The sequence below is a fragment of the Patagioenas fasciata genome, chromosome 3, assembly GCF_037038585.1.
Source record: "Patagioenas fasciata isolate bPatFas1 chromosome 3, bPatFas1.hap1, whole genome shotgun sequence".
Classification (NCBI taxonomy): domain Eukaryota; kingdom Metazoa; phylum Chordata; class Aves; order Columbiformes; family Columbidae; genus Patagioenas; species Patagioenas fasciata.
Window position 1 is genome coordinate 52,026,362 of NC_092522.1, and position 27,475 is coordinate 52,053,836.

At 40.1% G+C, this 27,475-nt stretch overlaps 1 protein-coding gene across 2 annotated transcripts in view; it reads left to right on the forward strand.

Moving 5' to 3' along the window:
* The window catches only part of RPS6KA2 (ribosomal protein S6 kinase A2), a 290,506-nt gene that overhangs the window by 13,538 nt on the left and 249,493 nt on the right, over positions 1-27,475 (forward strand). The window contains exon 1 of one of the 2 annotated variants that reach the window (XM_071806356.1): positions 19,350-19,420. The exons of the other annotated variant lie outside the window; for it this stretch is intronic. Within the exon in view, the coding sequence (XP_071662457.1) occupies positions 19,373-19,420 (48 nt within the window). The 5' untranslated portion in view covers positions 19,350-19,372. Of the gene's footprint in view, positions 1-19,349; positions 19,421-27,475 lie in introns of those variants that run through there. 2 annotated transcript variants of the gene reach the window in all.

The window sequence follows — 27,475 nt, forward strand, 5'->3', positions numbered from 1 at the left end:
AGGCCAGATACATATCTCATGTAAGATCTTATTGTGGATGAAAAGGTGTGACATGATGACAGTCTTTCTCTTACTTACTGTTTTGAATCAGGCTTGTTTTAAGATTGTGTGGGAAGTTTTGATATCTGATAGCTGTGCTGGAGTTCGGTGTTATTATATTTGAAGTGTGGCTGAAGAACTAATTTTTTTTTTTCTACAGAGCAGGTGTTGCTGCTGGAAGCTTGAAGTGCATTAGAGGGACTGATCTTGAAAGTCAATGTAGCCTCTGCCACAAGTGTCTGTCTTCTGGGCCACATGTTTAACAGTAGTGCTCTTTGACTAAGGGAGGAGAGTGAACTGCATCTGCCAGGATATCTCATAGTGGCTTCAAGCTGACAAAGAAAACAACTCTAAGCATGCCTGTGAAAGACCTAATCCCATGCTGTAAGGGGCATGTCTAAGCTTCTCTTGTCTTTGTTCTGTGGGATGTGTGCCCTCAGTTGTGTGACTTGGTGCAGGTTGAAATAACAAGTGATAGATCCTGACTCTTTGCATGAATGTCATGTTTGTGGTGTGTGTTTTAAGAGAGAGGAGGAGAAAAGCCTTTTCCCTGGATTCTGTCATCCAGTAGCTAAAAAATGGCTGATCTCTGGAGTAAACAAAGCTGCTGTATGCAAAAAGGTAGTTACTCTTCAGCACTAGTGGCAATGCATTCTATCATTTCCCAGTGTTAGCAAGAGATTTTTATTTTTTAGCTTGCTGGCTAAGGGCAAAGTGTGTAGAGCTACTTGCCTCTTTCCCAATCATCGTTTTGCTGTTATGTCAGTAATAAAGATGCAGTTCTATGTTGCAGCTTTGCTGTCACTTCCACAACTGTATTAATTCCTTCTTTGTGATAGCAGTCTTACTGGCAGTGCAATGGAAAAGAAATAGGAAAAATGTGAGAAATATTACTGTACTATACTAACAACAGGTGTGAATATTGCCTTTACTGCACTAACCTTGTAACTTGAGCGTGGGTGCAAGTAGTAAGTGGAAGTAATTCAGTTTGCATCTTCTGGTGTTTGACAGTGCCCCTGAACTTGGGGCCCTCTTGTCAACATGGAAAGCTAGTCCATCTGCAGATCCACACAATGATGACAAAAGGGCTGCACAAATAGCATTGCAGCTACTTCAGGCATTTCAAACTGTGAGAAAGCAAAGGACAATGACTGTACTTCTGTTTCCTTGCAACAAACTAGTGGTGTGTATACATGGGGTTTTTTAACTTGCTGTTGCTCTTAAATTTTCTAGGGCATGATGGGAAACAATTTGTAGCTCAGCATGTTATGGATGTTCTTTGGATCCTTCTAAACTAAACGTCTGTTGCACAGTTTCCTGTGGTCTTGTAGGATCTCAGATGCCAGAGGTCTCTCTTCTGTGTTCTTATTTACTTCAACTGATTGTCACCAGCAGCTGGAATGGGCAACCCATGAACAACAGCACAGTGTACATGTTTGCATTTTTTGTTTGTTTTTTGTTTTAGCACCAGGACTATGCTGTGTAAATTTGATCTCTCTTTACTAGTACTTTAGCTCAGCACTGCATCTTAAGGTGTATTCTTGTTATGTAAAGCAGCTGAGGATACTGCCATGTCTTGTGGCATGTAAAAGAGGGTCACAAATAACAATAAATATGGTAACCACTGAGTAAATGCAGACATGTGCACAATGATGATGCAAAACTTCATGCTAAAGACATAAACCACAACCTCTTCCTGCTAGTCTTTGGCTTTGATGTGCCATCCCTTCTTGGAGATCACTTTGTGGAGTACACTAAAGGGAGAACAGTTGGTAAGTGTTGCAGCATCAGTTGACAACATACTGAGGACTAGAAGAGGGCTTAATGGCAATACCTCTACTAGCACTGGTTAGTTTAGCATCTGTGCTTCAATTTATGGCCATTTTTTTTTCTTCCTATCCACAGTATGCTTGCATATGAAGCAGGATGTTTTCTTCTGAATTCCTGCTATAGTAATTTTTCAGATCTAGGAGTAAGCAGTTAAGTTTTTGCATTGCTTTGAGTTTGCTCCTGTGGTCTAGCTTCCATGATTCATACTCCTGCTTGCCAACTGGAGTTAGTGTAAGGCTTAATTAAATGTGTAAAACATTTTGAACTTACTGAGTCATTTTCCTGAAATATGGTTTGTCATGCTGTGTGTAGCTGGCAGACTTGCACACCTTTTGGGTTCTCAGAGCCAGCTTTAAATAAATAATTGGCTTTGAGTGTGGAGGTGGGTGGGATATTTGGTGTACATACTGTCAGCCTTGAAGTAACTGTATAAAAATAATAATTTAAAAGTGCCCAAGACTAATGGATGTTTACTTAGTGTGCAAATAGAACTTGTTCTTTTGTTTACTTTGTGCTCATCATAGGATTTGAAATCCCCAGAGGCTTTGATGTCAAGGTGAAGCTTATACAATCCTGTTGATGAAGAAGCTAGGCAGAATCCAGCTGCTTTCCCTGGAACCATGCAACTTCCCTGGATTTGAAGCAGAAATTTGAAATCTTATCTTCTGTTCAGACAGGCAGGCAGTTGTTGTAATGCAAATCAGGAGATCACTCAGGAGTCTCTCTAGCATTGTGACTCCTGGATCCTCACTTAAACTTCTCTAACTCTCTGGTTCTGCAGTAAACATTTTTTTGGTAAATGAAGCTTTAAGAACTTGAATATTTTAAGCTCTTTACTGTAGCAAAGAATAGAAAACTAGCTAGAATGTCTGAGTTACAATAAAAGACATTTCAAGTTTAGCTTCTGTATAGAATAACTGTTTATCTCTTAAGTTGCTGATGATTCTCTGTTGTAACTTATTAGATCAGCAGGAAACTATTCTTCGTTCATTTTCTTACAGGTTTTACCAGGTTCTACTAGTCTTTCTTTTGACAATTCTCTTTAAGCAGGCTAACTTGTCCCATCAACTTTGGGAGGAAATTTGACCTCGTTTCTTTGAAAAGCCTGAAATATACACTTCCAAATCTTGCAGACTGGCAATATACTGTAGGGTGCTGAGTTTTTCATCTTTTCCGGTAGTATAGGTGCTAATTAATAATTGTACACTGAGCTCTTATTACAGGTACAGAGTGGGTTGGTATGGCAACCCATTGCTTATCTTGCCCATGAAATGTTTTGTCTTCGCACCATAGTTCACTTTTGGAATATCTAGAGCTATGGAAGGTGCTTGCTACATGTTTGAAGTGGTGGCTGGCTTCATCGGTTTGCCAGGTTTGGTGCTGGGACTGTGGTGGTTCTTGCAAGGTGGTGTAAGGGAACAGGAAACCAGAAATGCCATCTATATTTCTTCCATGTTATTGTTTTTTTTGTGGGATGTGTTTGGTTGGTGGTTTTGGGTTGTTTTTGGTTCTTTTTGTTTGTTTGTTGTTGTTTGTGGTTTGGTTTTTTTTGTGGTTTGTTTGTTTGTTTTGGTTTTTTTCTTTACTTAAGGGCAACAAGTGGACAAAATGGATGTTACCATCTGATGACTTAGACAACTGTGAATATCAGTGAACACTTGTGAGCCTTCTTTCCAGCTGCCTTTGCTTGTGACTCAGTTATGAATGTGAGGTAAAGGTGCTTCTGGATGAGATCAGTCCCAAGCCCTGGGAGAGAAATGGACCATAAAAATACTGCTTTGCCTAGCTCAGTCTTTCTGCCTTCTTTTGTTCTCTAACTAATGTAGATGCACCCTGTGTAAACAAATAGATCTTTCTGTGGGATGCAGCAGCTCTGTATCCCTGGCTAACAGCTGGGGGAAGCATTTAAGGACACCATAAGCACTGTACAGGGTGGATGCTGACTACAGAAGACACAGTGTAGGACTGTTTTCCTTAGCTGTCCAGATATAATGGCTTCTTCCATTTAGAAGAGGAAATCTAACTTGGATTAGTGTGTTCCTTTCACTGTGATGAAAGACCTTATGGGGCATGTAGGGCACCTGTAAATCCTGTTCACTTGGTTGCAGCAGAGAATACAGGTGCTGGATGCCTCCCCTGTGGCAGCTGTTGGGTGATTAATATCTGAATTTCCATCTGCAGCTGACAGAGGGAGCTTGGGCTTTGTCTTTGTCACATTGGACAGAGAAACCCTCTGAAAGTCTGTGCTGCTGTTGACTTGCTACCAGGTTGTCTGGAAAGATGTCTTGGAAAAGCAGGGTAGCTCTTCCTGCACTGTTTCTCTTTGTTCTTGTTTTCTCTGCAGTTATACTTGTGCACCATGCAATGTCCAAACATACTGCCCTTGGTCACTAACTTGCATTGTTAAAACTGTCTTTCATTTCTCTGTAGAAGTAAAGGAAAACTAAGATCATGTACTAAAATACTGATAACCTTTTTCTCTTGGGCTTTTTACGGCCAAACAACTAAAATGTTTTTAGAAAACAGAATGAAAACTGGAGTTTCACCTGATCTCATGACTCTAGAATTTTAAAAGATAGGTAAAAGATATGAAATGGTGGAAGACTTGCTTATGTGTTGCGAGTGTATAGATTTTTGTACAGAAATGTCTCCTTGCTCATGGTAAAACCCTTTAACCTTTCATTATCTGGTCTATGGACTCTTCCAAGTCCAAATAGCTGATTTTTCTGATGAAGATTGTGGCTGAAGACTGTATGTGTGCTGCAGCTTATTAGGGGACATACTGCGGTCCTCTGTATGAAGAGGCTTGCTTTGGAGCTGAGGGGCTTTACATGTAGATTCAAAGAAAAATAAGTTTTTTAATATGGTGAGAAAAGTATTGTACTTATGAGGCTAGAAAAAGTCAAGAGTTTGGCATGGTGTTTACAGAAAGTCAGATAACTGCTGATCCGGGCACTGAAATCTGTTTCCATGTTGCAGATGGCAACATATTATAACAAAAAATATCATTTTCAAGACCGAAATGAATAACTTCATTGTTTTTCCTTGTTTCAGAAACATTTTTAATTTGTGTATGGCAACATAAATAGTAGACTAAATCTGTTAAAGGAGAAGCAAAAGAGCTCCCTGTGTGACTTCTCCAGTTTTTCACAAGAATGCAGATATGGGAGACCAGGAGCAGCTTTCCTTGCTGCTTGAAGACATGAAGCTGGCATAACTCATTCCCCAGGGGGCTGAGTGTTCTTTGCTGCTGGGATGCAGTTCAGCTTGTGTGAATTAGTGGAAATATTCAGTGACGGAAGATGGTACTAGCTGTAGACAAAGGTGTTTTGATGCATCTACCTGTGTGTGTTTTGTTTTGGTTGTGGTGTGATTAGTGTATGGTTTCCCACTCCCCCTCTGGTCTTCTAACTAATTTGAAGAATAAGGCTGAGACAGCTTAAACTCCAGAGGTTTAGGTGCTCATGGGAAAAATTAGATTTAGATCATTTTCCTCTTATGTTACTGTGACATTATATGGAATTTCACAGGGCTACCATACTGAGCATTTTGATGGGTATTTTTGAATATTAGTCTGAGATTGATTTTGGCATGCTCTTACTCAGGCTAATGTGCATTTTAACATAACATGATACCTGGAAATATCCATAGAAAAAAGGGCCAACTGAAGTAAAAGTCTGTTGGCTATCTCCATCTCTGGGTACAGTGTTACCTGTGTCTTTGTTAGTCCCAAATGTGAGTGTTGTTTTTTGTGGTGGTGTTGTTTTTTGTGGGGGTGTGTGGGTGGGGCAGACACATAATGTATGCCTTATGTCTTTTAAAGTTATTTGAATACATTACGATTTTGCAAAATGCACACTGATATAATTTCAGGTAACATGATGTAAGCTTCTTACCAGGTGCTGCTCTGTAGCTGCTTGTTATTTTTCTGCACCTATGGGAGGGAAAGGTTCAGTACCAAGAACAGCTAAGGGATGGCAACATGAGCTTTAGCTAATGAGTGTGCGCTCAGTGACCAAAGATCCTAACCCCCCGTACTCCTTTGGGTGTATTGTTATATTTTCTTGAACCTACTGAGGAGAAGCTAGCAAATAAACTGCAGTCACATCTTCTACCTGCAGTGTGGACATGCCCACAGTCTGTTGCCATGGGGATGAAGATAAGTCTCGTTTTAAAGAATTGTACTGAAAACTCCCCTACTCTTAGACTGCATGACCTGTAAGCAAGAAATTGTGCATCAGTTGGTTGTTGAAAGATGCTGAGGTTGATAGTCTTGAGTAGATCTTTAACCTGTTCCTAGGGAAGCAACGCATACGATTCCACTGATAGTAAATCCCTGATAGGTAACTTTTGAATACTATGGCCAACTTCAGTCATATTTGAAAGAAGGGTAGGTACTTACACCTCTGTTCTCAAAGGTTTTGGTAAAGTTGACAGATGAGCAGTGATGAGAGACTCAAAGCAGTTCCCTACCAAGGAAAGAAAAAGAAGAGCTGTACTTGTCTGCAAGCCAGTATGTACTATTCAGTGAGGTAAGCAGGCTAGGAAACCTGTATGCTATGTCCCTGTCCAAAAAAGGCAAGAGGAAGAGAGGAGTCCAAAGAACAATAACCATAAATCTGTTGAGAAACAAGTTCTGTTAGTTCTGCTTCTTGCAAAACAGCTTTGACTTACCTTTTTTTCTGGGAAATTTTATATTCTCAAAAATAAGTAGTCCGCCAACTTCTTTGTTCGACTACAGAAACAAGATTATAGTTACTGTAGCTACATGTTGACATGTTGTTTAATTGTTCTTTGATCTAGTTACAAGACTAGCTCAGCTTTGAGAGACTACATTTTAGACAAAACATGTAGTTTCTTACTTTTTATCTGTCAGAACAAGAAGCAATTTTTGTTCTTGTTAATTGTTATGCAAACATGAACCCTATTAGTCTAGAAGGAAAGCCCTGTGCAGCTCTTCAGAAACTAGCGCATGCCTGGGCCAGCTGCGCCCAGCTCTACTGCAGCCAATGCTGACATCTAGTGCAGGTTCAGTAAAACTGAGCATTCAGCTTCTGAAACTTCTACAAAATTCAATAAAAGGTACTTCTAAACTTAAGATATCACAAAGCTTTTGATACTTAGCAAGTTCTCAGTTCAGCCATCGGACAGCTCACTTTGACTTGCTTCCTTGTCTGGCAGAGTTTAGGCCACTGAAGACACATTTCCACATTATATAAGGCAGGCATTCACCCTATTTTCTACAGATTGAAGTGCCTCAGTCATGTTACTGTCACACTTTGGGCAGTGATAATGATTCCTGTACTACTGAGACTAATAAATGGTTATGGATTTTAATTTGTGGTAACTGAGTGTCTTTTCTTGAAAACAGGTCTTCGAGAGTTGAAACAAACCCCCAGAGCAGGGTGAAACTTAACCAAGGCAACTAAGCATTTCTAGTCTTGAAGTTAAGTTCTTGCAGAGCTCCCGGATAAATTTTGTATATCTGTGTTTTAAACTATTTTGTGATGTGTCTTGTATCTTTATACCATGAAGAAGTGGATGTAGTGTAAGTCTGTTGCAGATGAAAACACTGAGGTGCATCTTGCAGGATAAGTACCATAAATACAATTATTTACTCTGTTGTAGCAAGATTTTATCTTAATTCTCTGCACAGCCATAGTCCAGCCTACTACTAAAACAAAAAACTCCCCCTCACCCCAAATCCTGCCCTCAAAACAAACCACAACCCATAACTATGCCACTTCTGCCACAGAGTCCAAGTCTGGGGGCAGCTTCTGCATTGAGCAGTTGGCCTATATGAGCTCTAGAGATTGCTTCCAGTCTAAGAATCAAGATTTTTGGCTTCTATTTGCACTCTGTTATGGTTTTAAAGAGTGAGGTAGGATTCATTCTGTGTTTCTTCTTAGGTGATAGTCTGCAATTGGAAGGTGCAAGGGAAGTGCTCGCTGTTTCTTAACCAAATAAATAACGACGTTGTCAACTTCTGCATGGTGTTGGGATATAGCAGTGTTGAACACCACAGTAACTGTGGTGCAGTGTAGGGGATCTGACAGGATGACCAGCATTAGGTAACCTGGGTACAGTTGTCACTTGAACTTTGACAGGGCTAGAATGCTGTTTGGGATGCTGCACCCAACAGGGTGACATATACTAGTCCCAGTGTCATGGAGCTCAGTTCAGTGTCTATCTAAAGCAGGGCTGCAATGGCATCAAGTTGCACCAGGGGAGGTTTAGATTGCATATTAGAAAAAAATTCTTTACAGAAGGGGTTGTCAGGTGTTGGAACAGGCTGCCCAGGGAAGTGATGAAGTCACCATCCCTGGAGGTGTTTAAAAGGCTCTTAAGGCACCTAAGAAGAAGTTCTTAGGGACACGGTTTAGTGCTAGAGATAGGTTAGGTTATGGCTGGACTTGGTGATCCTGAGGGTCTCTTCCAAATGAAATGATTCTATGATTCTGTGATATTTGCAGTATGTGCATTTATCTTAATTCAGATTTCTTAGTTTTAGCTATTCCATCTTTTAACCCTGTTGCTTAGATCTACAACACCTTATTTTAAGCAGCAACAGCAGTGCCATGAAGGGTAGCTTATTGTGAGGTTCTGAGCATGTTTGTTTCTACCAGATAACCCCATAAGAAGAAATGCATTAGTGGGGAGGTGTGGGGGACTACGGTGGGTCTGTGGATTCCCTGATGGAGGGCATGGGAACAAAAATTAGCCTTGAAGATATGAAGGCCTACCCATGAGAAAGATGGGATTAAAGGAGTATCCGGAGATGTTAAGAATGTACCCGTGAGAGAGAAGGGAGTAGAAAAGTAACATTGATGATAGCTAAATTAGCCAATGAGATGTTACTACTGTAACTTGTAACCAATAGTGAAGAGACACATGAATTGGTAAAACTGTATAAAAATGCACTTGTGGCAATAAATGGCATCTACTACTTTCATCCTGGAAGAACTTGGTCTATGTTGTTTGTCCGTCTCAACCACGACAGGGAGGCACCCCCCACCCTATCTCCTTGTGCATGGCTACCTCTGCTATCAACCCATCTTGGCTGTATCCTGCCACTATGCTGCAATGAGAGCCTTAACTTGCAATGCATAGTTATAACCTAAAACTAGAGTGATGGAATTACTCTGGGGTAATGAATACACTTGTCAAGGCTGCAGTAACTTTGTCCAACAGTAGAGGTCTGTCTTGTTTGGAAAAAGGATTTTCATCAGTTAGGAATGAATTGCTATGGGAGAACTGGAGTAGCTCTTCAGTAATTTTAAGGTGGGGTTTTCATTTCTTTGAATGCTAATTTAAACGCTTTTGTAGCAAGAACTGGTCTGAAAGGTTGCACGTACTTCAGTGAATCAGATTTGCCAGTAGTTGGGAAATGCTTGCAGTCACTGAGCTGGTGTGAGAAGCCATAACTGGAAGCTTAAGTCTATATCCCCTCCCCAGCCCTGGTAGCTGAGAACAAAACTAGAAAGCACTACCAGTTTTCAGTGTGGATGGCTAGTCACTGGGACAAACCACATCTGGGAAGTGAGCCTGTCCTTCTGGTGAAGCTTTCAAGTCAGAACTGAATTCCTTTCTGGAAAATAACCTTTAGCCAAACTCCAGTTATTGGCTTCAGATAGGCACAAGTGGATGAAAGTACATGGCTAACACTAGACAGGAATTGTTATAATAGATTATGACTGTTGTTTCTCCTAATGTTAACTTGCAAAATTACAAAGCTTCTGCCAGAACTTTTATCTTTCAACCCAAATGAGCTCTAAGTATTTTCTATATCCAGTTATATGTTAGGTCTGTGAATGGAGGGACATTGTACAGCATAGAAATTATTTTGCAATCTTCTAAAAAGCACAGGTCTCTAGTGTGGGTTTTCTCTGTTACTTTAGACTCAAACCGCCTCTAGTTCTGGCACCACTGTATATCAAAGTACGTGATTTTACATTCTTAAAGCCCCTGCTTGCACTGTCCTGGAATGCTATCTCCCTTTTAAGGTGTGATGCTGTATTGTGTTGAGCTATTGGATGCTTATTTTTTGCTTTATTGAAATTGAGTGACCTCAGCCTGAACACAGAATCTGCCATTTATGAGTCAAAATTATGACAGTTCTTGCTAATCCTGTTACCAGCAAAGCATCCTACAGCTTGGCTAACTATACAATGTACAGATGGTTCTCTTGCTCCTTCCATCCAAACAATGCATGTTTGCTATTAATCAATATAGATTTCAAAATCTTGTTCCATATTACTTATTAATCTTGCATATAAGCATTTGTGAGTTGCAAAATTTCTTCTGTAACTTTGTGGCCATAGATGAACTGGTCTCTCACAATAAAACTTAGCAAATTTGCTTTGTAACAATAGTCCTTCAGCTACTTGCCTATACATAAATTTTGAAAGGTAAGCACACTGTAAAATTCCGGTATAAATGAATTTAATATCTGAAAATATATCAAATGTAGCTAAGGTTACTGTTTGCTTGCTGTTCAGTGTGAATACAGTTCAGTGTTAGCTAATCCTGTTGTGGTTTTGATTGCGGGGTGACAATAAAACCGTGGCAGATGTATTGTTAACCCCTCTCCCTCTGTCAGCCCCTCCCTCTCCCCCCTTCCCACTAAGGACAGGCCATCGGGAGGGAAAGGAGGAGAGAGAGAAGAGAGTTGGAAAAATTAAAATGTTTTACTAATGCTACTAATAAGAATAGAGAAAAATAACACAAAATATACAAAACCAATCTTGAAAGTCTCAGCAACTGCAGAACTGGCACCCGAAGTCCTGGACTAGACTCTGCAGACAACCAGAGCTGGATTCAGTCTGTCACTAGGCCTCAGTTTGCAGGGACGACCAGCAAGGTCCTCTCCTAATGTTGGCCATAAGCAAAAGGGGCGAGATCCTTGTGATCTCCCACTTTCACATGAAGTATTCATGTGAATGGGATGTTATACTCCGTTGGTCAGTTTCTTGGTCACCTGCTTCTCGTTGCCCCTCTTGCAAGAGGTGCATCAGTCCTTATCAATGACCTCGCATTCCATTGCTGTGTTTACCAAAACATATATCTGGTTCTCCAGGAAAATGGAGCTAATATGAAGGCTTTAGCTGACAGGCAAATTCACTAAAAGAGAAACTTTGTTTTTAGCAAAACCAGGACAAATCCTTAAACAGATCTGGCAGATGCCTAAATAAAGCTGAAACTTATTTTATTGCTGTTTTTCTGATTTTGGTTTAATGGTATGTTGTAAAGATAACTTCAGAATTATCTGGTATTGATGGTGTTTCTGCTGCCTTCTTGCTTTTGAAATTCTGGAACCCTTGCCACTCCTGAAAGATGAAGCACCTAGGAGAAGCTGTGAATTTTCCAAGCATTACTGTCCTTGCACGTTGTTTCAGATTACTGTGTTTATTTGGTAGGGTTTGATCCTCTGCCAAAATTACTGGAATAACAAAGACTATAATTGCACCACCTTATGAGAGATAATGAGATGATAACAAAGGTATGGGAAGGTTTTTTTTTAATCTGTGAGCAAAGAACTCGTATGTTGTCATTGTGACATTGTTCTGTGTTCACATTTGTGGTACATCCACATGATATCACAATAGAAAAATAATGGTACCTTTAATCACAAGAGAAAAAAGCACTGAAGGTGAATAGAAAAAGCTTTAAGAAATTAGTAGCATAGCTATTTCTAGAAATCTCTTTCAAAATGCTGAGCAGGATGCAGGTACAGCCTTGCACTGCTACTTGTGCCACTGTGTGTACCTGTGGGAGGTACGAAATACAGGCTTTGGAGCCTAAACCCTCTTTCTGCCTGTGAAGTATGCAGGAGGTACTGCAGGCAGGAGGAGGTGAATAGGCTGTAATAGCAGAGCTGTACCACTGATTTTTCGTATTTGGAACCCTGTGTTCAGTTCCAGTCATTTCACCTTTGAAAATGCATCATGAAATGTGGTTGAGACCAAATAGTTGTTGAAAATTATTAGAGGAATGGAGGGAAACTTATATGAGGAGATGGGAAGAATATTAAGCCTCTTTAAAGGTGAAACAAATAAGAGACAATTCTTTTGCTTTGTGTGTGTACGTTGTGGGTTTTTTTTGTTGTGTGGGTTTTTTTTTTTTTTTGTTCTGTTGTTTTTTGTGTGTGGTTTGTGTTGTGTTTGTTTTTTTTTTTTTTTTGGTGGATGAGTGAAGACAAACCCAAACAATTTCAAACTTTTTTTTTCTTTCCTATATGTATGCATATAATGTGCCAGAATCACAAGTAAAATTAAAATATAAAGCTATTGAAATGAATCCTAATAAACAAAGAGAAAAAAACTAAGTATGTATTATCTTAAAGGAAAAATGTGGCTCTGTTTTCTCTGAAGTCTCTGGCTGAAGCCATGTATTACTTCTGTTTCTATATCCTGTATAGCTATGAGTAAGGTATAAGGGTCACTGATACATAATAAAATATTTGTAACTGAAAAGATATGCTTTTAGAACATCTGCAAATTTAGAACAATTAGACTGCCCAAAAAAATGTCTGAGAGAGACACTTGTTAGAGCAGATGAGATGTTAGATGAGATTAGATATAAGTCTGAATCTGAGGCATTCACTTTAAGAAACAGGCTTTCCTGTTTCACTGTGATAACAAAATACCCACAATATGAATTAATCTTTACAGTGATTATTGTAATAAGAACAGTATATGGTATAAAAGCTTATCCATTCTTATGCCAGCTTAGCCACCTGGATTATTCACATAGATCTACTCTGCCTATTGTAAAGGTCAGGAGAAGTTAAGAATCTGTGTTCAAAATCTGACCTTCCACAGCTGTTGAAAGCATTAGATTGTAGGCCAGTAATTCACTGATGTGGCATATTTTCAGTATATCTGTAAGTTATGTATCTTCCATAAAGATATGAAAAAAAGGCCCGAAGCATAGAAAACCTGTGCAATTCCAGGTTGCGCCAGAGCTGAATGACCAGCTACACGTCCTGCTTGAAATGGGTTTTAAAGTTGTTGAATTGCAACTCCATTGTCTTTCAAAAAAATCTTTAGAGAAAAAAGGTTATATCATACTCAGTACTGACCTGAAAAGTAAAAAACAAAACTAAACACAAAGTGAAAAAGCCACACACAAACAAGCAAACAGAAACCACTAAAACCCTGCTTGTTAAGGTCTGGCACTTGCCTAGTAAACATGGTGCATCACTATGTTGATAAAGCAGTTAATTTCAGAAGAACACTTTTGTGGCACCTCAGAGCTGGGTCATCAGGAGAGCAAAACCCATCAAAGACTGATATGAGCTTCAGATCTGGCAGCTTCCCCTGGGGTTGCTGCTGGCAGGATTCTTTAGAGTTTAGCCATCTGCACGCAGCCTCATCTGGAAAGCACAGCCATTTATTTTGGTGCCTCTGTGGAATTGGAACCCTTGTTACAGTCCCCTCACTGGGGGTGAGGACTGAAAGTCCTTTAAAATTTTGACTGCTTCCATAATCTGCTTTATGTATGTGGAAAGGTTAAGTGTCTTTGGGTCTAATTTCTGCTGTGAGACTGTTATTTAAATGTTGGGGTCCTAGACGCAAGTATTTGTAAGGTATTCACTTCTCAAAAATTTAATTTCCTTGAAAGTTTGGGCATGTGATCCTGTCCATGAGTGGGCCTTCACTGGAGCATCATCCCATGATTTGCACTGGACCTCTACAAGGAAGCCCTGATTCAGTTTTCAGGGTTGAAAAAACAGGGTGCAGTCCAGACTGGGCTAACACAGCATGGCTGGCTGTGTCCTGCTGCCTAAATTACACTGGAGGTTCTGAGGCATGTTGTGATCATACTTTTTAACAAAACTTCTTTGGTTTTGGCATATTTGAAAGCACAGAGCTTCATTTATAGGAACCAATTTCTGACTCTCTGGTTATTCTGTAAGAGGACTCCTGAATGAGAGCAACACTTGTTTGGGGCACTGAATTAGGTTTCCAAATAAGTAATTTCTACTATAGTGAACAGTGTTACAAACCTATCTAATCAGTAGTAATATCTGATTGCTACAGAGTATGTAGTGACACTTCTGAAACAACAACCTGATTACAAATTCTGACAGTATTCTCAGTGTATTCTAATGTAGTAATTTCCTTTGTTTTCACCAGTGAATGCAGTAGAAAGTACAGAATAAAACATGATATGAAATTGACTTGTGATGAACTTCAAACACAGGTGTGTGGCATTTGGTGATTGGAGAAACTGCACAGATGTATGGAGAAGGATGGTATTAAGGATATATTTATAACTTGTGGCCCTTTGCTAACCTATTTCTCTGTTCGTAACTTCCATTCCCTCACCCTACCTCCTGCAAGGGATGTTTCTAGTAGTATATATGTTAAGCTATAGAGAGACTGTGAATCATAATGCATCTCTTGAGGATAACCTGATTTTTGTGTTCTGAGGAAAGTAGTATGAGTCAATTATTGTGAGCTAATGTAAGTATAAAGCTGTTGGAAGGACTTGCAAATGGCTAAACTAAGGATCATCTTTCAATACGTGTTGTGTATTGATGTTGTTTAAAAAGGCTTGTAAATAGAAACTAACTTCAAGGTTGTTTGCATTTATAATACAGATTTAAATAAACTGTTTGGAGCTGTCTTAACCCTCACAAATCTCTAATAGAGAGAAGAAACAAAAGCGTGCATCAAACCTCAAACATAGTGTCAGAATTCACAGCAGAACATAGAGTGAATCCTTTAAAACCTTGGCCATATGCATCCTTAAGCTTTGGGGTAGAAAAAGTTCCATTAAAAGAAAAAAAAAAAAAGCTGTTCCTCTTCCTTTACAGAACTTCTACATCTAGAAGTTCTCCAACTGTGATGGAAAACTGCTGTGTTTTCCTCTTTTTAATTGCAGAGGTCTGTTTGGTGTGTGGTTTTTTTTTTGGTTTGTTTGTTTTATATATATATTTCTGGTGTAAAGGTAGTGCAATCATCTGATTGAGAGTGTCTCAAACTTGGAGATATTTAGGGCAGCAAGGAGACAAAGCAGTTTTGTGGAGAACTTCATTCATTTACTTGCTGCTTCTATTGCAGTAATCCTTAGTATCAGTCCCCCAGGAAACTGCCTTTTTAGTTTGGTGTTTGGGAAGGTGTAAGGAACGGGGGGTTACATTAGAGTTGTTTTAAGAGCTTGAGCAGGATCTGCTGGGCAGGTATGCTCGCTAATTAAAACAGGAAGGAAAAATCACCTGCAAACACTGCTACCTGTAATGGGCACTGGCAAGTCCAAACTGGTATGGATTTTGGCACTAGTGATTTTTGGAAGAGTAATGGGGTTTTTCAAGGTTAATGTTTTTGATTCGCTATCACATATTTCATGCTATTTGGAAAGTGGGCAGCATCCCCTGCATTTTGCTTCCTTGTTTCTCCCTCAAGGTGGCTTTTGAGGAGATGGAATTGGTGTATCAGGGCAGAAGAGGAAAAGAGAATGATGTGTTGTACTTCAGGCTTCTTGAGGTGGGAGAAGAGAAAAAAAGTTTCTGCAATCCAAACTTTTTTTTTTTTTTTGCATACCTGTTTCAAAAATAGCCATGAAACAGACAACAAGAAAGATCATAGAATCATTTAGGTTGGAAGAGACCCTCAAGTTCAACCATAACCTAACGCTAGCACTAAACCATGTCCCTAAGAACTTCATCAATGTGTCTTTTAAACACATCCAGGGATGGCGATTCCACCACTTCCCTGGGCAGCTTCTTCCAGTCCTTCATAACCCTTTCTGTGAAGAAATATTTCCTAATATCCAATCTGAACCTCCCCTGGAGCAACTTGAGGCCATTTCCTCTTGTCCTGTCACTTGCTGCTTGGCAGAAGAGACCAACGCCCTCCATGCTACAACCTCCTTTCAGGTAGTTGTAGAGAGTTAGATACCAGCATGACTAAGTCATTAATGATCTATAAGAGAGTACTATCAGTCATTTCTGTATAGCCCTCATTATCTTGAATACGTTTGTACTAGCTAGTTGTATGGATGGTAGGATAAATCCTTTTTGTACTGCAAAGGAAAAAAATCACCCTCTGTGTATTGACCTCAAATATTAAAGACTTGATAAAAACTCAAGGTTGTTTGTTGTGGTGGGGTTTATTTTGGTGGTTTTGTTTGTTTGTGGGTTGTTGTGATTTTTTTGTTGTTGTTTCGTTTGTTTGTTTGTTTTTAATGCAGATCAATAGCACCATGAGCAAAGACCTTTGGACCTCAATGTCTGTGTGTATATTCAGAGCTGCCATGCTGCCCTTGCTATGGGTTTGCTGGTAGTGCTGTAAGAAATGGAACTTGAGTCCTAAAGCAGCAATTCTTGTTGCTACTGTCATGGCTCGGTCCAATAGCCAGACATCGAGGAAAATTCCTTTCCTTGCTCATAAGGGCCTTGTATCAGGAACTAGGTGTCTGTCTACCCAATGGAAAGCTTGTGACTGACAATGGAGCTGGTGAACCTTCTCTCTGCAAACCAGGGCCTGAGCATATGTTCCCAGTATAGATGTGCAGTGTTAGAATAACCAGGAGTTGCATGTCAGAAGCTGCTGCTCTTAAAGGTAACACTTACCATTTTGGATGTCCGGCTTAATCTTGAGAAATATTTCAGAGTCCTATTTCTAAGCACGAACAAATATTGCTGGACTTGATCCGATATTTATCAGTTTATTGAAATGCATTGAGTGATTTTTGCAATGGGTCAGCTAACCAGAGAAGAAACTGGCTTGTGTTAAGCAAGTCTCTGACATTTCATAAGTTTGTGGATTTGTAAATCAAAACAAGATGGTAAAATGGAGAACTCTCAGGTACAGAGACTGACATTTGGTTAGAATTACTGATAAAATAGTTTAGCATTATTTTTTCAATTTGTGCTCAATTTGTTAAATTCAATGCTCTTCTTGATTTAAAACAAAAACACCACACTGCACCCCAAAAGACTCCCAGAACTTCACAACTATAGCTGAGGGTTTACCTGTACCTTTTCTGTAATGCAGCTATTTTTCAAAAACTGGTTATATATTAAAAGACATAAAAGAATGTCTTTGATACTTTCAGCTTTAATCTAGTTGTTTAGCTTGAGCTACACTTTGAAGAACTGGGTGAATGTAGAGCCTGGGATGATGATGTGTCATCTCAAAGTCTTTTCAATATATTTAAGAATCTCTTCAAATTATTTTAATTTGCAGATATCAGGGAAAACCTTGTGTCCCTTATGGATGCAAATACAGAAATAAAAATGCTGACAAATAATTGCAGTATGAAGAACTGAAGTTTTAAGTCAATGCTGTTTTATTCTGGTAAGCTCCTGGGTAGAAGCTGAGATATCAAGAAATTGTGCAAATCCTGGAGAAATGGAGTAATAATTGTAAGTTTTAAATTAAAAGTCATGTGCTTCTGGGTAATGCATACCCCCAAATTACAGGGTTTTTAACTGTAAAGGTTGAAAACCTCTAAGTTTCAAAACTACGCTCATCCTTTTATAGCTGAAACTAAGGAGAAAGCTACTAGGGTTGCAGCTTATTTTCCTGCTAGGTGGTTTTTATAGTGTTTTTACAGGTGTATTGCATATTTCTCCACTTTACAGTGTGTAGTGAGACTCTTCTAAGAAACGTTTGTTATATCCTTTATCAAAATTGCACCCAAATTCTTAAAGCATATAACACACCAAAGAAACAGTCTCTGTCTCATTGCTTAGGTTCCCCAGTTGCCAGTTTTGGAACCATTCCCTGAAATGGGACTTGGGATCATCATCTTGGCATTCTCCTGCTATCCTCCTGGTGCAGGATGCTTCTCAAAAACCTTGTCTGTAGTTCTCCCCCATCAGGCTGAAAATCTGATGGCCAAAATATCTTCTAAATGCTTTCACCAGGTCTTCTGCTTACCTTCAGCTGTAGTTTTTTCTTGGTGGTTGTCCTGGGTCTGTATTTTTCCCATGACCAGTACATTGACACAGCTTGTGCTTATGTTCTGTAGTGTCTGTGTGCATTTTTGTTAGGACTAGGACTTTCTCGCTGGTGCATAGTGGTGTCAGTTCTCAGAGTCTGGTTCTGTGCTTTGCTGCAGCTGTGATTTGCTCATCATGTTTGGCCCTCCCTTAAATCTAAACTTTGCAGCCAGGTGTGTGCTTAACTTCAAACTTCCGGTTTCTTTGGCTCACCCTAGACCTTGCCACTTGCTGAAGGTTGAGTATGCACATCTCCATAGGAGTGGAACTTTGCAGTGACATTGAGAGTGTTTGTGGTACTTTAGCTCCTAAAGAACAGGACAGCAAGAAAACAGAGGACCAAATGTAGCTGTTCTGGTAAGGGAATTATACAAGTGGCAGAAATGTGATACAGGTAGACAGGAACTACTACAGATTTGAGCTGGACTTTTTCAACTGCAGCTTGTGGGAAATAATATGTGTAGTATAAAAACAAGAGATGAATATTTTGGAATGAATGATATAGTGTTTGAATCAATTTCCATCATAATGAATTTATGTGTATCCTCACGGACACTGACTCTTCAAGCATCCTGGTACTGGTCAGGGAGGTAGCTTGATCATAAAGTGATTTTTAAACTGATTTAACTAGTTTTTTCAGTGTATGCCAAATTCTTAAATACGGGGATTTATCCCATGAGCATAATTAGGAGCGCACACTATGTTTCAGATCACGCTGTCCTACAGCACCCTGCTGGTTTAGGACACCAGCAACCTGGGCGATATAGCATCACTGGTGTGCTGCTGAACCCTGTCCTTCCAAATTTGGTGCGAAACTTTGACTGCAGATTTCCAAAGGGAAAGCAGCAATGCCCATGATCTCTGGTTCCTATGGCATTGAATCAAACTCAGCATTGGTACATTCTATAAATACCTCTCTGTGTATCTGTATGTAGTATCTTTGTGTGTAGCCTCTTTCTTCATAGAGATTTTTCTGAAAACTATTCAAAGGAAATAAGTCTCCAAGTGATTTAAAGAAAACATAAATGACAGGTTCTTTCATATGCTTGGCTGAGTCACATACAATGTGCAAAATTAACAGGTGCACGGTGGCAAACTGAACTCAGCAGGAAATGCTGGGTAGGATTCAGAGTCCTGAATGTTGAATGAGTCTTTTCTGTAGCGCAGGGCTTGAAAGGATCACCAAGATATACTGAGCATCTCAGTACCACTTTATTTGCCTGTAAATTTTTGCCTATGGATAAGCACTTATTTTAACTTTGCAGGTTGTCTAGGGCGAGATGCAGATCTTGTTCTCTTTATCCTCTTGCTGACAACACAGCTATAGGCTTTGGCTGGAGTGTCTGTATATAGCTTCCTTGTTTGAGTCAAAGATGAGATCCAGCCTAGCTCTTGCCTTTTAATCTGTTGCTGGGCTGGGCTGGCGTCTGGTGACGCGTTGAACTAAGCTAGCTGCAGTGAGTTAATAGAGGAGACGAAAGGTGTCAAAGCCCTGCAGAATGGCTCAAGTACTTGTGGTGTCTGCCCCATATCCTGAATGCTGAAAAAAAGATGATAAAGCTGCCTCACAAGAAATTACAGAAATTTTTCCTCAAAAAGGTAAAGTACTTTTTTGCTTGCTGCTTTGCTTGCTGTAATTACGTTGATGACCAAGTTTGACAATTGCATTGTTTTTGTGCAGTCAGCTTTGTGATCTCTTTGCGTTGAGATGCCTCAAACTGTTCTCTTGATGTAATATTATTCTTGGCTTGTGGTTTGGGACACAATGGAAATCGTCAAAACTGTACTGGGGTAGCATGCTACATGAGTTAGTTTGATCACAGCTGCGGTTTACAGGTTTTGTCACCCTGTTGTGTTATGCTGCCTCGTAATTTTCATCCTTGACTCAGTGGCACTGTATGTTCTGATTCTGTCAAATTGAATTTTAGTGCTCTTGGACGTGTTTTTCAGTGAGAGAGAATGCTGCTTTGTGACTGGTGCTCATTTTAAAAAGTTGATATCAAAATAATATTTGTATATTGTGTAGGCTGTACATTTCCCCCCGCCTTCCCCTCCTTCTCATCTTGGCTACTCATACACACAGTTTATTAGCAGATGATCAGAAAGTGCAGTCTGCTTATTCTGTAGAGCATTTCAATTTTAGTGCAGGGTTCTCTCAATTATAGTCAGTTGGAGATTTGCATTTTCACCATGCAGCATAACTTAACATGTATGGGGTTTCATACTGATATCTGTAATATGCTACTTCAAAATAGAATATTCAACTTGGTTGTGTTTTAACTTAAACAATTTTAAAGGTGTACAAGGGAAGACAGCAGCTGCATTTTGGTGCAAGTTAGAATGTGGTGTATAATTCACTGAGTGGGGGGTTTTTGGCACAATCACAGGTGCAGATGATTGGTTGTCTGGGGTAAATTTCCAGCATTTTGAATGTTGACAACATGTTTATTCTGTTGAACTGTACTCCTGGGGTTTCTTATGTTGACTGAAAAAACAAACAAACAAACAAAAACCTTTTACTAGAGTGTGTACTACTTCCTGCTGGCAATATCTAATCAAATTATCATAATTCTACTCGGATATAATAATAACCGTGGATCCCCTGTTATGCTCTTGCTGATTAGAACTGAAAGCCCTAGTTGATTAATATAGGTTGAAGTCCAAGAGAAAGATGAATTATGCTAAATTTAAATTTAATGTAGTTGTTCAAAATGCATTTCATTGAGCTACTGATTTGAAACGATAAAGTGAAAGTGGATGCAACCAAGAAAGTGGTGAGCATAATTTCACATGCAAATACCAGTGGGGCACTGATAGTCTTGGGAGTCTTATAGAAACTTGGTTTCTCATAAAAAGATGTCTGTCTGGTACCACACAACAAAGAGATCAAGTAGGATTAATGTATTTGCCTGTGTTGGTTCATTATTGCTCTGGAGGTGGATGGAGTATTTTCAACAAACTATGCTTCTATTTGTGGTAATGTGTGAAACAAAATTGGTGGAAACATCTGCAGTTCTCATAGACTTATATGCCTGTTCAGTGTGTAGAGGCCTTTTTCTAAATGCTTAGGAAGGGAGGCATCACAAAATAAGTGTTTAGAACCTGCCCTGTGTTACGCTTGGACTCAAGTGAGGGCATGAACATATTAGGACAGAAACTTGACTCAGACTGGTCTTGTGCATTGATTTAAAACACAGAAATCAACAGCTGATGTGATCCCAGATAATCTGATTATACCATAGCTAGTTAGCATTGAGAATTTACTCTCCCTTCCTTCTTCATGACTGTTACGTGTGAGCAGGCAGTGTTGTAGTTAAAACAAACAAACAAAACAACAAAACTCGAATAATTGGAAGATGAATTAGGTGAACTGTGTCTTTGAGTGGTGGCTGGGGAGAATTAATGGACACTTTCTGGGGTTTTTTTGCTGTGGTAGTCAGGTATGGAGTTCAGTTAACAACTGCTTTATTTACTGATGGATGCCACTGTCATAGCAATATCTTTTTGAAGTGAATTTTGAAAAGGATCCATAGCTCCCTTCTTTTGTGAACATAATGTTACAATGGTCTACCTGAATGGCTAGCATACCTGAATATTGTTCAGATGTTGGTGCAGTTAAGTAGCTAAAAGAATATGCTTGTAATTTTGCATACAAAAGAATGCTCTAAATTGACAATTTCCTTAAAATAAGTAGATCAGACCTCAGGATGGTCCTGTATTTTATGGGAAAAAGTATTTACTGAAGAATGCTGTCAAATTTGATTATTACAGTAAACATCTCCTTCAGAGCTAATTCTTCAATATTATGTACAGAAGCACCAATCTGACGTCTTATCAGATGTCGCACAGCTTGCTATTTGCGTAGGTACCAGCAGATCTTAGACAAGTGAATGGTTCTTTTTATGTACATGAAGAGTGGTGTCAGTGTTAAAACTTCAATGGCCATGTTGAAAACATGACTGCCCTGGATGTTTCTGGTGTTTTTTCATGTTTTATATACAGCAATGTATTTCACCCACATGTTTATGTGATTAGCTTTGTCATATGTATGCTTGTTGTCTATTGTGTTTTGAGGGACCTAGGCAGCTTGTTGAGTTGAGGGACTGCTATATCTTGGAGATGCTGCCTATCTGGTTTGGATGAGGGGCTGGAACCCTTCCGAACTGAAGGGTTTTCAAGTCATCTTCCCTCATGTGCACATCCTCCCTGTAGGTTTCAGTGTCACGGTTGCTGTCCTTAGTGATGACACTGGTCAGTACGGGGTCAGCTCTCAGGACTGTGGGGAATTTTAGTGGTGTTTAGCTGACTTGCATATGACTGTTGCAGGGCCTGTGTGTTAAGGTATTGAAATGTGCCTGATCTGGTAAATAGACTGTCTCTATCATGTTTAGGACATTGTTAGAGAAAGACAGGGGCAGTCGTCTGCAAATACACTGGGCAGTGTGTGGAGTTTCTCTTGTATTTTGTTTTCTAAATATCCCACTTATTGTGTGTTTGTAAATATAGAGGGTTTTCCCTATATTTGGAGTACAAAAAGTGCATGCTTGACTCAGTTGTCAGCTGGAGCCAACCTCCTTGGCTCAGTCTGCAAAGACCTGGATGTTTGGTTCATGAGGCCTCTGATTTTGCATGTGATGTTGGCCCATCATTGCCACTTTGACGTTGCTTCATCTCATAAGCAGATGCTAGTAAATCTTCGTTTCACTGTTGTGAAGACTAAAATAGAAAAGCAAAAGTACTTCAGCTTGGCAGCTGTAGGGATGCTGTTGAAGCTACGTATGAGAAAGGAGTCTTTCTGGTATTCTTAGCCTACCATGCCTTGGACTGTTAAACTGCTTGGAGTTGTGGCCTGGAGATAGCAAAGCTCCTGACCAGGTATGAGCATCATGGAACCATAGAATGTCATGAGTTGGAAGGGACCCACAAGGATCATTGAGTCCAACTCCTGTCCCTGCGTATGACAACCTGAAAATTCACACCATGTGTCTGATTCTAAGCATGAAGACCTGGGTCTGGTCAGGCCAGCTGTCTTCCCAGCCTGTCAAGGGAAAGATAATACATTTGGGCTGGGACACCAAGTCGGGACAGAGCTCTGAAATGCCAGCTTTGTGTTACTGCTGCAGCTTCTGGGAAACTCAGGAGACTGGGCAGGCTGGAGAGTGCTCCGTTTGTCACTTCTGCACATGCGGGGCTGGCTGCTGCCATGCAGTCCCTATCCTGCATATTTTGCAGCACCATCCATCTTGCCTCTTGTTGGGGCTGTGGTATAGGCAAGATTGGAAGGGAGAGAGGGGGAAAGACTGTTGCCACATATGTCAGTCTGTTTCTATAGGCAGCTACCTGATTTGCTTATATGTGGAGCTGGCTCCAATACTGCATTTGTCTTCCAGCTGTAAATTGGTGTTAAGGACTAACTGTAATCAGTTGAACATGCATTGTGAACTGCAAGTCCATGGATGTCTTGACAAGGAACCTTGCTGCAAATTGTACTCTAGAAAGTATGTAATTATTTATAATGATCTAGATCCCTTGAAGTCCAGACAGGTGATAGCTGGGCATGTCCCTTTGAGCGAGTGATTGCACACAGAGAAACTATTGTCATACAGACTCGTGAAGCAGCTGTTTTCTGATGAGAGGAATGCAGAAACAACTGGATGTTGTTTCTGACTGGGCTGAAAAGGTGCAAGCAGGAGCAGTCTGGGCTGCTCGCTCTTGGTCACTCCAGGTCACTTAACTAGACTTATCTACTGCAGTTTTGCAAGGCAAGTCCTGGACTTGCCTATGTGACAGTGGCAGGAATTAAGGCTCTTTGAACTTTTGGCTCCTGTGCTGTTACTGCACTATAAGTGACAGAGGATGCAACTGTGTGATTTTGGTAGTCCATTTTAAAAGGTTGCATGGGAAGCTTTCTAAAGCATGAAAATCTCCTAAGATTAACAGGACAATAACAAAACAAACATAATTTTGAACACCTGTCTCCTGTAGGTTAAGTACTGTGTTGAGTTCTTGGTAAGTGTCAACATGGAATGAAGTAAACTCACACAAAGAGGGAACTTCCCTTCAGGTCAAAGCAAAGGCTTTCGAACAAAAAGCAATAAAATTATGAGTTAAGCAATGGCGATATTTGGGCAATGCATATTAATAGTGACATTCAATCATGTATAAAACACGATGAATATTTTTGCAAGTTACAACCAAAAATTGTATTCCCATATAAAAGGAGTATTAAGGCTAAATTTAAAGCACTTATTAACTTAAATTGCCTGATGATAATCTTCAAAACTACACTGGCAGCTAATCTTTACATTTAGAGGATTATACTCTGTTCTTCCCCCATGCTACAAGACTTGTATGTATTTCTGTGCTCTGTGTTGGGGTTGCAAAGGAGTTTTTTGTTTGGGGGAAGGGTTTATTTGGGCTGAGCAACATATGTATTTTTCTTCTCACTTTATTCTCAGAAATAGCTAAACCAGACATGCTTGAAAGTTTGCAAAAGAACAGAGCCCAAGGCAGTTTTCTGGCATGGAAAACTTCAGCTTAAATAGATTTGATGTGACAGAAATAGGAGCAACTGAAGCGTAATTCTGTGATGGGGATGTGTCAGCAAATTCAACAGAAGGTGGTGCAGGAGCCACAATACTGAAGGAGAACATAATTTAGCTCTTGGGGGACTGCGTCTTCACACACACATTCCTCCCTTGCCAAACTTGAATGTCTTGAGCAATGCCATGCCCAACCCTGTGAGCCCAACTCAAAAATGTCTTTTTACACACAATCTACTGTGTCAGTGGGACAGCTACTGCTCTTCATGGGTTGTGTAACTGGATTGCAGGTGTCTTGCAAATGAATATTAAGATCAATCTGAGAATTTGTTGTATGTGGTGGATGTGCGTCAATGCAGCCTGGGTGGAGTTGTGTTGGCACGTCGCTTGCTACGCGTGATATGGCAATCATTTCAAGGTCTAACAACAGTAGGGATGCATATGGACAAGAAACATTTTATTCTTGTTCTTGAAGTGGAGGAGAAAATGGGTTGCTTTTAAACAGACATGATGCCCTTAATGAAAGATTTGGATGGAATAGCAGTAGTTATGTGTAACAGATTTATATGTAATGTGAAAACTCCCTGAATTCCTGATATGCATTAGGGAAATAAAACAGCAGCTGTATTTTCCTGAACCCAGATACTGGATGGGGCAGATCTATGGCTCTTTACTGGCAGACTTCCTTCTTCTTCTTCTTTCTGTTAAAAAAAAAAAAAACAACAACACACCAAAAAAACAACAACAAAGAAAACCCCAACAAAACAGAGAAACAAGTGAGGGAGGATGGGACACCATACCAAAAAATAACCCACCAAAACACAATCAGCAACAACAACACGAAAACCCAGCCAAAACCTGACAGCAATGCAGAAGGACCCGTGGAAGTGATAGCAAATTCCCCCCTTCTGGATGTACCTCTTGACCTCCTATAAAATTGCTCATGTGGAGCCTGATACTGTCTTAACACTTCAATAAGCTGTTGATCAAGTGTGAGACAGACCTTGGTAACGCTTTGAGAAAAGTTGTATTGTTTTGGCTGAGAAAACACCCTGGGGACTCTAGCAGCAACCAGGAGATCTCTGCTTTCAGCCTGCTGCAACCACTCAATGTTCCTTGCTCATAGCGCAGCTTGGGCTGTGCTGCCGGCTTGTCTCCCTTGCCCTGCTCCACAAGGCATCTCTCCTGGTCATGGCCCACCACCAGCTTCCCAGGAGTGCTGGGGGAGATACCGGGGAGAGCCAGACCTGGCTGTGCATGGACCTGGGTATGTTCTCAGTAGACAGTGCTTTTGCTTCTCTGGCTGAGGATGAAGGACCACTTGATCTGTCTCCTGAAGCTTATGTGTCTACAGTGGTAGGTGACTTTTCACTGACAGTCTCTCATTCTGGTAGAACGGGGAAGGCTGTGGAATAGGGTATAACTGAGGAATGAGCTGGGGCTCCAAGACAGGAAGAAGCACTGACAAAGGGTGAAGAAAGGAATGGGGATTTTGACACTAACCTTTGTAAAACTGCTGTGAATCTGCTTGCTGCTGTTAGTCTAGTATGTATGTTAAATATGTTTTCTAATTTATTATCTTGTTTAAAGAATTGATAGGTAAAGAGGAAGACCTGAAACACCATAATAAGGTTCCAAAAAAGAAAATCAACAGCAAACAATCATATAAGGCGTCACACTTTTATATATGCTACCATTTGTCTTACCCAGGTGTGTGTTAGAATAATATCAATGTTCTCCCTGAATCCTTATTACACAGGATGATATCTCCCCTGGAGTGCAGGGCAGTAGTAAGATCTTTGAAGATGAGTTGCTATAACAACTACTGCCTGAGGCCCTGATGCTCACTGTATGGAAAATGTAGGATTTTGTTCTTACATGAGGCTTTCTAGTATTGTGCAGAGCTCTGTACTGTATAGCTAGTTTTTGAAATGTACAGTCAAACAAAAATTAAAATGCAGGGGGAGGGGTATGGTATATCACAGATTTCTCTTTCCCTTCTACTTTTTTGGCACACTTCTCTCCTTTATTAACACATTGACATTGTGTAGTGTCTTTTAAAGAGATTGTATGACTAATTGACTGTCAGTTCATAAAAGCTTTCGCCCTAAGTAAGTTTTTCTTTTGCCTGGAGGCAAGTGTTGGTACTGTTCTCCAGGATCTTGCCACTGACATCTGGAAAATACTTCAGGGCTTCAAATATGTCCCACTATGCAGTGTGTTGGGGCAAATGCTAGAGTGTTATAAGACCTTTAAATAACAAATATCTTCTGAGTTTTGGAAAGGAGCGCCCTGAGCACTGACTTCTGGCTGTACTCTGTTGCCTGCTGCATGGCCCCAAGGGCACTGACTAATTAACTTTTACGAGTGAAGGTGCAGGAAGATGGATGTGCATTTGCTTTTTAAAGCAAAAATGATGCTGTTTGAGACTTGTTGCTATGAATGTGCTTTGAATCTCAAGAGAAACACACAAGAGCTGAGCAACCTGGAAAGGGCTGATGTGCTCTGTCTGCTCAGCTGCACAATTGGAGGAAATTATCCCAGAGTTCCACAGTACTTCTGTGGTGGGCATGTAATAGTTTTTTGAGAGGATCTTCCAAATACCTGCGTGTGATGTCAGATTAAAGTACAGGGCTCAGGCAACTATTGTATAAGAACTGTTTTTCTCCCCAGTTCACTTGGATTTTGTATGTTAGAATGATGGGAAAAATGTAATTCTTTGTGGCTGTGACACAGTGCATGTATCCAGTCTAACTGTACTGTAGTGACTGGATATATTTCTGGAAAACAGCTGACATTGTTTTCTTATTGAGTCTACTTTCTCTATACCTTTCTCTAGTCGTTGACGGGTTTTTTTCTTGCGAGGGAGGGTATGCAGCTTTCTGTAGAGAGGTTTGTTGTGTATGTGGTGTTTATTGTGGTTTTTTTGTTGGTTTGGTTTGGTTTTTTTGAGTCTGTTAATGACTGAAATGTGGTGATCTTCAGGTCAATTATCGCAGCTTTGCACCACATGCTAGCTGATGTGGTCCATAATGCTGGAGACCTGATTTGTTGCAGAGGATGCTGCACAGAATTCAGTATTGCTGATATCTCTTTGCTTGTAATGTATTTG